At 33.5% G+C, this 11,882-nt stretch overlaps 1 protein-coding gene across 1 annotated transcript; it reads right to left on the bottom strand.

Moving 5' to 3' along the window:
• Positions 1 to 4,086: 4,086 nt before the first annotated feature.
• LOC100776922 (cyanogenic beta-glucosidase) lies at positions 4,087 to 8,670 on the bottom strand. Its single transcript, XM_041007487.1, has 10 exons — positions 8,626 to 8,670; positions 8,419 to 8,488; positions 7,634 to 7,695; positions 7,457 to 7,532; positions 7,282 to 7,359; positions 7,095 to 7,182; positions 6,390 to 6,945; positions 5,404 to 5,973; positions 5,052 to 5,285; positions 4,087 to 4,750 (listed from the first exon to the last, which is right to left on the bottom strand). The coding sequence occupies exons 4-7, from the start codon at positions 7,515 to 7,517 to the stop codon at positions 6,714 to 6,716; spliced, it is 459 nt and encodes a 152-aa protein (XP_040863421.1). The 5' UTR covers positions 7,518 to 7,532; positions 7,634 to 7,695; positions 8,419 to 8,488; positions 8,626 to 8,670; the 3' UTR covers positions 4,087 to 4,750; positions 5,052 to 5,285; positions 5,404 to 5,973; positions 6,390 to 6,713.
• Positions 8,671 to 11,882: the final 3,212 nt, after the last annotated feature.

Here is an 11,882-nt window from a genome sequence, read left to right as displayed (position 1 = left end):
ACAAACTAATTTAAAAAGAATTGTTATTTATAAATAAATAAAGCTTAAAAAAATGATCATGTTTTTCTAAAGAAATAAATAATGAAAAATAATGGTTTGAAAAAAAAAAGATATTTGATTTATTCATTTTATAGGGAATAAAATAGAGTTTATTTTTATAAAATATTAAAAATAAATAAATAGAGTAATAATAAGTTGTGTGTACCCTAGGTATAAATAGCGATGTTAGGTCAGTTTTAGACTCACGATGCCTTTTCTTTCCCTCATTTTCTATCTCAGAAAAACGATGATCTCGGACTCATTCACCGTTGGATCGTTGCAAATTTTGAGTACCATGTTTGAAACCCAATTTCGAGAATTCTCACCGTTGGGAATTCTAAAATCATGTCTGAGCTTAGAGGAAAACCCTTCGCATTGTAGCCTTTTATTTTCCCACAGAAACCCAAAAATGTCTCGGTAAAACTACGATCCCGGTTTCGTTAACCGTTGGATTTTCATGAAATTTGGATATGTTGTTCGAAATTCAATTTCTCACACTTTCACCGTTGGGATATGTGAGATAATATTCGCCAAGGAAGAAAAGGTAGTCGCATGAAGACAATACAAGTGGAGGCTTCAATCTCTTCTCTGTCTCTCTGACGTTCGAGAATTCTATCGGAGCAGTCGGAGAAAAAACTGTAGGAATCTCAGGGAACCGCTAGAGATGCCACTATCGTTGTCGAAAGACACGTGAGTCCGCTTAGAGGTAAGGGATGAGTTATTTACAATTGGGAATTAGTGAGAACATGTGTAGGGATCCATAGAGATATCAATTGGAATAAGTTTTGAGGTGTTTTTGTAATTTTCATTTTATCCTTATAATTATTACAGTGAATTATATATGTTTGACAGACCAATTTTTGTGAAATTGATATGCTATTGTGTTGAGCGTGAACCCTATAAATCGAGTACTTTTTCTAATTAATATAAATTGATGAAATAAAGTAAGGAGAAATTTAGAGAGAGATATTGATTTTGTATTTTCTCTTTTTCTTGTGCATTGAAAACTTACTTTGAAATTTGTCATTCAATATGATGTATGCTAGTTTATAGATATAGAGGTAGCTATTTATATTAATAATTTATGTAAATAATATTGTAGAGTGTTGTAGTATGATTCCAAAAATTATTAAGTGTTGGAGTTTGAGAATATTATGGTTAAATTTCATGAACATGTGTATGTTGTACCTTATGAATATCATTGGGAATGTTATGAGATGGTTGATGTGATGTTATGAGATGTTAAAGTGTGGACATGATATTCGATTGTGAATAAGTGGATGTGTTAACACTTGATGTTACATTAATTATATCGTGAGCTATGAATTATACAATAACCCGACCAGTGTTTATGCGCAGTGTTAAAGAGAAAGTGTAGGTTCCTAGTTAGGAACCAGTGTTAAATTGTAGCGCAATTGTGTTAAATATGCTTGAAACATGAGAGTGAGGTCGTGGTATTGTATAATTCATGAGCAGTGCTTATAAATGAAATATGTGATGAATTGTGGAATGATATGTTGCCTTGAGATTATAATATTGTTATTGAGATTGAGTAAAAGTGTAAAGTAGAACAGGTGTTGAATTGTGAGATATGTGAAAACATGTGATGGTGGATTGTGACATTATGAGATGTGAAATTGTGAATGAGTTTTGATTGTGAATAAGTGTGTGATTAACTCTTGATGTGAAATTATTTGTGTTGTAAGCTGTGAATTGTACAATAACCCGACCAGTGTTATCTTGAGAAAAGCGTAAATGCGCAGTGTTAAAGAAAAAGTGTAGGTTTTCTATTTAGGAACCAATGTTAAAGAGAAAGTGTAGGTTCCTATTTAGGAACCAGTGTTAAATTGTAGCACAATATGTTGTACGTGCTTAAGACACGGGTGTGAGGTTGTGGGTATTGTATAATTCACTAGCAGTGTCTGTGTGCTAAAATGATTTTAGGGGTTGGACCTGAATCAGGAGGGAGAGGCCCTGACGGACTCTTCAGAGTGTAGGCCTTGGGGGTCACCGGGTTTGAGTGCTCCTTTAAGCCTATGCTGATCCCATATGGTTGGAGCATTCTCGCAAAACATCGTGACCCTAACTGGTCTCCCTATGATCTTACTTAGTGAGAGTGACCTGACAAACCCATTGTGTGGTGTGTCTTGTTATGTACTCCTAAGCGTCCCATGGTGGTTTTTCACTGACATGGTACCACATTGCATGTAGGCTTGAGTCTTAGCATAATTGTCTCATGCGCTTGCTAATTGTTTATTATGAAATTGAGGTGTTATTATGTCTTGATCAAAACGTGTGATTCTTGTGTAATGTGATTGATGATTGAAAAGTGTGATTGATGGATGAAAAGTGAACTTTTAATGACAAAGTGGTGGAATTACGTGAATTACGTGTAAGTAAGTTTTATTTGGTTTATATGATATGTACATCTAGTTGTCTTGTTCTCTATTAGTTAGGAATGTGATAACTCACTCCCAATTTGCTATTTGTGTTTGGATCCTGTGATGATCTTGAACTTTGTGTTCAGGGGAGTAGGTGAACTGCTTTAAGAAATATTGTGCTGAAGGACGTCGGGACACAACGCTCTGATAAGATGTGACATTGGGATATAAGTTTTTATGTTAATTTTATGATGTTAGTTTATTTTATTTCACCTCACTGATTTAACAAAATATTTTTGTAAATTTTGATGGCCTTATTTTGAGTCGAATATGTTTTTAATGAGTTTTATTTGGTAATTGAAGTGAATGTGAACCTTTTATCCATGTGATTTTGTTTACCAATATATTTTATCTATTTATATATATGTTGGGGTAGAGGGTGTCACATATATTGTGTTAAAAACATTTTCCTCATGAAAAGAAAAACATTTTCCTTTAACAAAAATAATTTAAAAATTATACAATTGTAGGTTTCCTCTAAAATTAATCGATAAGTATGTTAAAAATATAAATAAAAGCCTTATTTCTTCAAAAATATTACAAACCAAAACCAATGAAAGAGAAAGGGAAAAATAACACTAAATTTAAGAAAATACTAAATTGCTTATTTTCTATTTTTTTTATCCCACCTGTATGAAATCTTTTTTAAAGATACGTTGTAAAATTAATTTAAAAAACTTTTTTAAGAGATTGCAACTGTACAATTAAAATGCGAGTAAATAATTCATACGGTATGAATTAAAGAACAATACTAAAAGCAATTGGTGAACATGAATTAAAGAACAATACTAAAAACATATGTGAAACAACACCAATGCATGTTTGGCGTGTGATATTTAAAATAATAATGTGTATTAAATTTGTTAGGGTTTGCAATATATAAAAAATGGTTTGGGTAGAATTACTTAAAAAATAAACCTGATCAAGCATAAAAGAAATAGACTTCGTTCATCACTTTTAACATTTTGATGAGATAAAAAAAATTCAACATGATCATTATGTATGATGATGCCTTTGGAGTGCATTTAAATTTATTAAGGTCAATTTGAATGATGTCACATTTTTTATTATGGATTATTTTTTTTATGTCGGAATCATGATAGAAGATTGGGAATGGAAAGAATGGGAAATCTCCAGAATAAATGTACTTATTTACAGGCTTAGAGTTCCACCAAAAAAAATTTGCAGAGGGGAAACAAAAACTTTTGACGTAATATTAATAAAGAAGATTTAATAACCAGAAACTAATACGTTTAATTTTACAAAAACTATTTTTTTTTGTTTCTTTTTCTTGCACAATCAAAGTAACTCCTTGTACCACTAATATTTTATTTTATATTATAAACTTCTCGTTTTCGTTTACATTTATCGTTTATTTTTTCATTTCCAATAAATGGATTGTTGCAGCTAATATGAAGATTTCCTTTCTTTATGAGATGATATAATGATTTCTAGAAAACACATTCATGTCAAGTCAAACACAATAGAAGCTCATCTGAATTTCTTGAATTCATATCAAGCTTTAGGACTCAGATGTTTTTGCACTCGTAGGAGAGTCCTAAAGCTTTTTTTTTTATATCAAGTTTTAGGATTCTCCTACGAGTGCAAAAACATCTGAGAAATTTATTTAAGTTGAGTGTACATTGTTATTTTGAGAACAAAGCTTTTTATTCTACATTTAGTACAAAAGTTCAAAATTTGATTTGTTGTACCCAGAAATTGAAATCACTTTGATTTCAGAGTGAGAAAAGAAAAAGTCTCATAACAGCTCCTAACTTCCTTAGTTAATCAGTTCCCGCATCTAAGTTAATGAATTTCTTTATAATTCCCATCATTTCTCCCCTAGGGAAATGCCCCAGACATCCCTTTGCAGCTGCCACTTCATTCAGCTCATAAACCGAATCACCACTATAAGCTTCACAACATTTGTCTCTTCTATCTTCTGTTTCCAAATCATCAAGCAAGTCTTCACCTGACTTAACACTTGCAATAGGAAATGGGTCAATAGAAGATTTGGAAATAGTGGATTCCCCAATTGCACCAACAAAGTCTTTCAACCAGCAAATTGCGAACGGGACCATTTCAAAGCTATGATCTCTATATTCTACTGGAGTAGAGTGGTCTCCTCTGACACAAAGGAAAAACTGAAATTTTCTTGTTGATTCTGCTACCCATAAAAGCCTTGCCAGCTATCCCAAGGCTTTATCTACAGCTTCTAATGCTTTGACTTTGAGGATGCTTGCTTTGTCATGGCCAGCATCGTCTATTGCCTGTAATACCATATAAGGTCTCATCAAAATTAAGTAATCCAAAGATTTACAAATAAATATAACCTAGAAGGCTAGATCAGGGTAAAAAGAAGGAGAAATGAAGGAGCAGCATTCTAAGAAGAAAAGATGCAAGAGTTAACTGTAATATTGTGTTGTGATTTTCATTAATTAACCATCGTAGAGGTGTTAGACAGTGTATTGCTAACACTCCTCTAATATCCCCCATATGAATGCATAAAACAATTTTAGTAAAATATTCCATACTCATCATGATGGAGGTCTAGTTGGAATTTCTAGTTACCTTCTTGTTGTATATATTGTGTTGCAGTTGTTTGATCCCCGAACTCGGTTGTGGAGGTTTCAATTAACAGTGACTTGGGAACCTTCAGTTCTCTTGGAGGGTGCTTGGACTGTAGATTTTGTTTCAACTACCTTCAAAGGTTGAATATCAATCTCCTCCAACTTCTTCATCAGCCAGGATCAGCAAACAGGAAATGATTTCAACAATAAGACGGACTTGAATCTGATCCTCAATCTGTTACAGGGGAAAAAAACATCAATGGAAGAGAAAGTAAAAAAAAAATCAACTGAAAAATATCAAAAATCAGATTGAAATTTTTTATAAAAAAAACATCAAATTTCAACATAATCACCTGACACCTGCTTTGCTCATTTTGGGAATGAAAATCAGCAAACCACGGTGTTACTTCCTACTCCTCAAACAAAAAAAAATTAAAAATATTTAAGCTCTTCCAGAAAAAGTCTCGAGCTAAAACAGCAAGTCCATATGTATTTTTATTACCAAGTCCATACTCCATCCCAATATTAAATTATATTTCATTTTATTGACTGAAATGATCCCTTGATTAAGGATTGGGGCAGGTATCATAATAAAATGATTAACAAAAATATATATCATGAATCATGATATCAGTAAGTAAGCTATGTAACAAAACTGTAAAAAGCAGAGAACATCTCTCCATGCTAGGGGTTTTCAATGAGGAAGCCTGCTCAACAAACCCGATCACAAGCATTGCAGTAAGTTTTCATATAAGGTTGGTGAGGTGCATAGGCAGCATAAAAGGATGAGTAGTAGTTTAGGCCCAGAAAATCAAATGATCCTTTAAGTTGCCTAGCTTCTTCTTTGGAGAACTCGTAGCCGGTTTCCCAACATAGATCGCATGGTTTTTGGATACTCACCTTTTGTGAGTGGGTCCATATACCTAACCAGAAATGCAAATGCAATCCATAAGAAGTATTGAAACACTCTTTTCTAATTTCCTAACAGCACAAATTACACATCACTACAATTGAATCTAGCTGGTTAGACTTAAGAATGTTTATCTTAAACTCAAGTGGAGTCAATATGAATTCATATGTAATTTACCTTCAATTTTATACAAGTTTATGAGATGACATATACTTTGAGTAAACACAAATCACCCCACAGATAAGAAAAGGTACTAGCACATCAATCTAAGTGGCATCGTCAACTAATAGCGATCAATAATGTTGGCCCACATTTTTCTTACTAAATGTAGTATACCATCAGTCACTACATTATCACATTTTCAAAAATAAATATTGTCTCTGGCAATTTTCCTTCCCTTCAAGCTATGAATGTTGAGTATAAACTTACCATCCAAACATGAAGTCAAGGCCCCTACGTGCAGCGTCTCGATCAGATTTCTCTTTAGAAACCAGCACATACCAGCCAAAATTCAAGGTAATCCCTATTAAACCCTTTTGAGATGGCTACATACACACTTTTAAATATTTTGTCAATTTAATTACTAACAGCAGTAAATAATTTTACATGAAAATAAATTATGGTCTTTCACCAAATAGAAATTACATGTGGCTTCTGTACTATTTGATCCTTTTATTAGAAAAGTTCAAGTATCATTAAATTTCAGGACACAAAGATTCATTGCGGGTATAAAAAGCATTTGGTGATTCAAAATTAAAGCAACTCAAGAATAAAGAGGACCTGATACTTGGTCTTATACAGTTTGGCTGTTGCAGCATGAGCAAGAAGTTGGTAGTGCAAAGTCAAATAGGGCTCAATTCTGGAATCACTGCCTGTGCAATTCAGTTTTAGCCAATCAGAACACCGACCAGGTGCAAACCTGCCATTTGCATAGCCATTCTTGCTCACACTCCTCGGTTCATTCAAAGTAATCCAATGTTTCACCCTATTGCCAAATTCCTTAAGCAAAGTTCAGCATAGTCCCTAAAATGATCTATGCATGTTCATATGAATTATATATGTTTATCATATCATTAGATTTACTAAAAATTTCTATCAACATTCGTACAATGGAAGGAAATTGATTTCACTTACACAATGTGAGGACTTAAAAAACCACCATACTCATCCTCTAAGGCTTGGGGAACGTCCCAATGGAAAAGGCTCACATATGGTTGCAGACCTGCATGATTTATGGTGATTATATATGATTAACAACCATATGGATAAGATAGTAATCAAATGTAAAGAGTTATAGAAATAAATATTAATGAATTATGACCATTAGCCATGAGCTCATTGATGAGGTTGTTGTAGTAGTTTACTCCTTCATGGTTTACACCTGCACTAAGCTTTCCTTCTGCAAATAATTTATAAGAAATTAATAATAGTTACTATGGAACACAAACTAAGAAAACAAATTTATTTGGGTGGAATTTCAACAAAACTTGACTTACTCGGTAGTACCCTAGACCATGAAATGGAAAATCTATAAGCATCCAAATTCATATACTTCATGATTCCAATATCCTCCTAAAACAGGTGGACCAGTCTATGATAAGTCTACATATCAGCTACATTCTTTATTCATATGAAAACTACTTATCTAGTACTACTATTGAAACCATATATACCTTATACCGATGATATGAGTCGTCTAATACATCTCCATTACTTACATCTTTTATTTTTTTTTCTGCATGCCATAAGTGGAAATTATACATTAAAACGGGCAATTTACACTCAAAGCATGTATCAGAGAACATACTCAACTCATACATCTTGCAAATTACTCATTATTTAGGAGTTAGATGTTAGTCAGATGAGCAGTTAGATGACAGTTAGAAGACTCTGTCTCTCCCTCTCTCTCTTGTTTTATAAATAGCTACAATCATAGACATTATTTAATCAACTATAGAATCTCTATGAATCCTCTCCTTTACTTCCATCTCTATGATCTCTAGCCCCGTTCTAGTAACCACCTCTGAGTTCTGATTGCAAGTTATGATTTACTTGGCTTGGTAAAGAAAAAATGGTCCAAAATTTCACCCAGAGACCCAAAATTCTGCAAGGCTGGAGCAATTCAAAAACACGTACTATTTACTTGTTTTTCTTCTTTCTGGTGAACACTACAATTGAGGTATTTGGCTCTCTGATTAGATTCTGAAGTATCACCACAAACTTCAGTCTTCTATGTTGGCAATGAAATTAACCTACGGTCCACAACTTGGACACACTCAAAGCTCCTCTTCTTCTCCATGAATGTGCATTATGCGGAAATCAAACTCCGGTCCTCCCCCTCCCCCAAGTTCAGTGTTTGTTGTCAACTGAGTTACACTCTATGATACTATTTACTCTTATTTGAAAACAAAAGTAAACAATATTAAAAAGCACTATTGGAGGAGAGATATACATATACCTGGGTATTTATGAGTGAAAGTATCCCATATACTTGGTCCTTTTCCACCTGCCCTTGCAGCACCTTCATACTACACAACAAAATTATGTATCTTAGATTCTGAATACATAAACGGTAATTGACAGCAATAAACAAAATTGAAAGATTGTTCAAATTGATTAAGAAATTAATATGATATAATGTACTTGATATGCTGAGGATGCTGACCCAAAAATAAAGCCTTGCAGGAAACTGCTCCGGTTGAGATAAGAAACGTCATGAAACGTCGTGAATGGCAAGAAACTGCTCCATCTCTCAATTCAAGGGCCTCATAAATCCCTTTAATTAAACAAAAAATAAATACAATTAAAATTGAGCAAGGTGGCAACATATGTGAAAATAAAAATGACACCTTTATTCTTCAACACCACCCTATGAATCCTATTGTTGCTACCCTTGAATGGGCAAAGCAGGGTCACCTTAGGCACTATCGTTGTGAAAATAAACAACACCACAGAAAAACTTCCATAAGCAATCAACATGCAGGAAATGAAACAATATTCCAGCTGACCAAATTGAAACAACTTTCGTTCTAAAACACAACAAGCATGCATGTAACAAAACCTCGTGTGTGGCTGAAGAAATTAGCCAAATGAAAGGAAAACTTGAAAGCACTGAGTAAAATGCATAAAAATTATAGCTTACCTCGTAGACTGTCCTGTAAAACTCTGAACAATATCAGAAATATGAGTTTCAGGAAAAAAATACCAACGAAGCATCCAAAAACACCACAAAAAATCAGACAAAAAAATATATAAACACCATTTTAATAAAATCAAAATAGAAAAACCTCTATCTTTCTCTTAACTTCTCCGACAACTTCAAATCTGGTGGTTGCCCTTACCTGCTCATAGTGGAGAGAAGAGATCACAGAAGCGAATAACGAAGGAAGAAAATTCCGCTCACCCCAGCCTTAACTTCGGAGGCTTCTAGAGCCAGAGATGAAGAGAGAGGACAAAATCTCAACGTGGCAGAAAACAAAGGCAAGCCAGCAAGCCAGGTGGCAAAAAATTAAGGCCAAAGCTGAAGGGGTAAAAAGACCAAAAATCCAACAAAAGTGTCAGGTGTCAAGCTCTCACCCATGGGCATTTTAGAGATTTCATTAGACTTCTCTTTTATTATATACCATGGATATACCCGGATTCCCAAAAGAACTTTGTAATGTTCAACTTGATTGCTAGATTCTGTCAATATCTTACAAGTAGTTAATGGTGTCATGAGATTATTAAAATATCTAATGGTAATGTGTTTGGTATACCATTCTCCATGCACATTCAATGAGATAACCACGTCTAAATTTAAAATTGACACAATTTATAATGGCACAGAGTATTGGTGGGTAATTAGCTAGGATATATTTTTTATTAACTAATATAATTTTGGTGGGATTCATCTTGGTTATCTCTTATTTTCTCCTATCTATTGGATTAGATAGGATTTAACCAAGTGTTATTACTTTTTTGTAATTTCCCGGTATCAATGGTATCGGTTTTAATAAAATTCTTTCGTCGATAAAAAAATGCTTTCATTGTCAAAGGTTATTTATGCAATTGATGTGTATCAAACTATTTGTGACGTGCAACCTAAGAAGCACAAATACGGCCGCGTAGAGGCGTGTCCCACGTCAGAATTGTGATAGATATGGATTCAGACACGACTAGTGTGCAACACAATGTCAGGTGCGTCTAAGTTCGCCGGACACGGTTGGGCAGCCCAACACATGCAATTGGATGTGGCCCACCATCCGGACCTGGACACATCACCTATTTTTTATTATTTTTTCAAAAAATTAAAAAAACATTTACAAAAAAGAATGAATTGCCTCAGTTCTCAAGCATGAAACAAACATTCTTCTTCTCCTCACGTTTCCCACTCTGCAAGCAAACCAAACACCATCTTCAGTCCTCTGTTGTCGTGCTTTGACCATGCTACACCTTCGTTGTTGCGTGCAGAACACAAGGTAGTGATATTGATATTGTTAACTGCCATGCTTTTGTTCTTTTAATTACGTGGTGCTTTTCATTTTAGTTTTTTTATGAACTTATATGCCATTAAATTCCATCATCAAGACAAAGTCATTTCAGATATGCTAAAGCCTTAAGTTCATTTATAAAAGTGTGTTTTGTCAATTTTGTGGCATTTCTTATGTTTCTCTAATTTGTGAATTTTCCTTTATGTTTAAGTTTTGTTGTTTAACTACGTTGCTCATATATTTGGATTGTTTTGGTGAGAATTTAAAATAATAAACTCATTATTTGGTATCCTCTTGGAATAGAGTTCATATATATTTTTTTCTCATACATATATGTGCTCATTCAGACATATATAGGTTTTGTTCAATGTTTTATTTAATTTAATTTTTATTGTATCTATTTTTTTATTGTAAAGATTTTTGGACAAGTGACCTCAATAACTTAAGAGGAGGGTGAATTAAGTCTTACAAAATGTTCCACTAACAAACTTTTAACTCCCTTTTAAAAGATAGGCTCATAATACAGAAGAAGAAGCAACAATCAATTTAATAATGTTCTTTAAACGTGCAAGACAAAATTGATTGCAATAAAATAAATAAGTTAAGGAAAGAGAGAATTTCAAACTCGATTTATACTGGTTCAGCCATATCCTGTGTCTACGTCCAGTCCTCAAGCAACCTACTAGAGATTTTTCACTATCTCTTTAAATCTTTTATAGACTTTGAACACACCATGAGATCTCTCACCCTTGTGTTCAAGATTTTCCAAGAGACAACCCTTCTCTTGATTACAATTCTCACAATCCAAGAGACAATCAATCTCTTGATTATAACTGACTTTCTGATATGAATAGAAAGATCTCTCTCTTTTAGAGTAGATGATACAAATTGAAGATCCTAGAGGAATTTCTCTCTTTTAGAGATGATGATACAACTTAAAGTTCCTAGATGAATTCTCAATAGATTCGTAAGTATTTGCCCAACATTTGTTGGGAGAGCATTTAGCAATTAAGTTCTCTTAGAATATATCTCTCTTGCTTTTTGAAGTCAGACACACATATATATAGGCCCATCGTTTCTTTTCAAAAATGGTTTGAACAGATGTGTCTTTTCAAAAAGCTTTTTCTAAAATTCTTCTCTCGTAATCGATTACAAGTTTTAGGTAATCGATTACACAGTTATATTTTGAAGGGTCATGACTTTTCAAAGTGTTTTATGAAGTATCTGGTAATCAATTACAAACATTTAGTAATCGATTACATGATTCAAAATTCAAATTCAAAACCTTTTTTAAAAAGCTTACTTGCAAACTTGTCTTCTAGTAATCGATTACACTGCCTGGTAATCGATTTCCAGGGCCTTGATCTCTTGGAAACACTTTGTTTTAAGGCAAAAAAACCAATTAACCAATGAGATTGTTTGAGGTCCTCTCTTTTTCTTGATCTTGTTTGCT

Source organism: Glycine max, chromosome 12 (genome assembly GCF_000004515.6).
Source record: "Glycine max cultivar Williams 82 chromosome 12, Glycine_max_v4.0, whole genome shotgun sequence".
NCBI classification, from domain to species: domain Eukaryota; kingdom Viridiplantae; phylum Streptophyta; class Magnoliopsida; order Fabales; family Fabaceae; genus Glycine; species Glycine max.
This window is presented reverse-complemented; position numbering and strand designations above follow the sequence as displayed.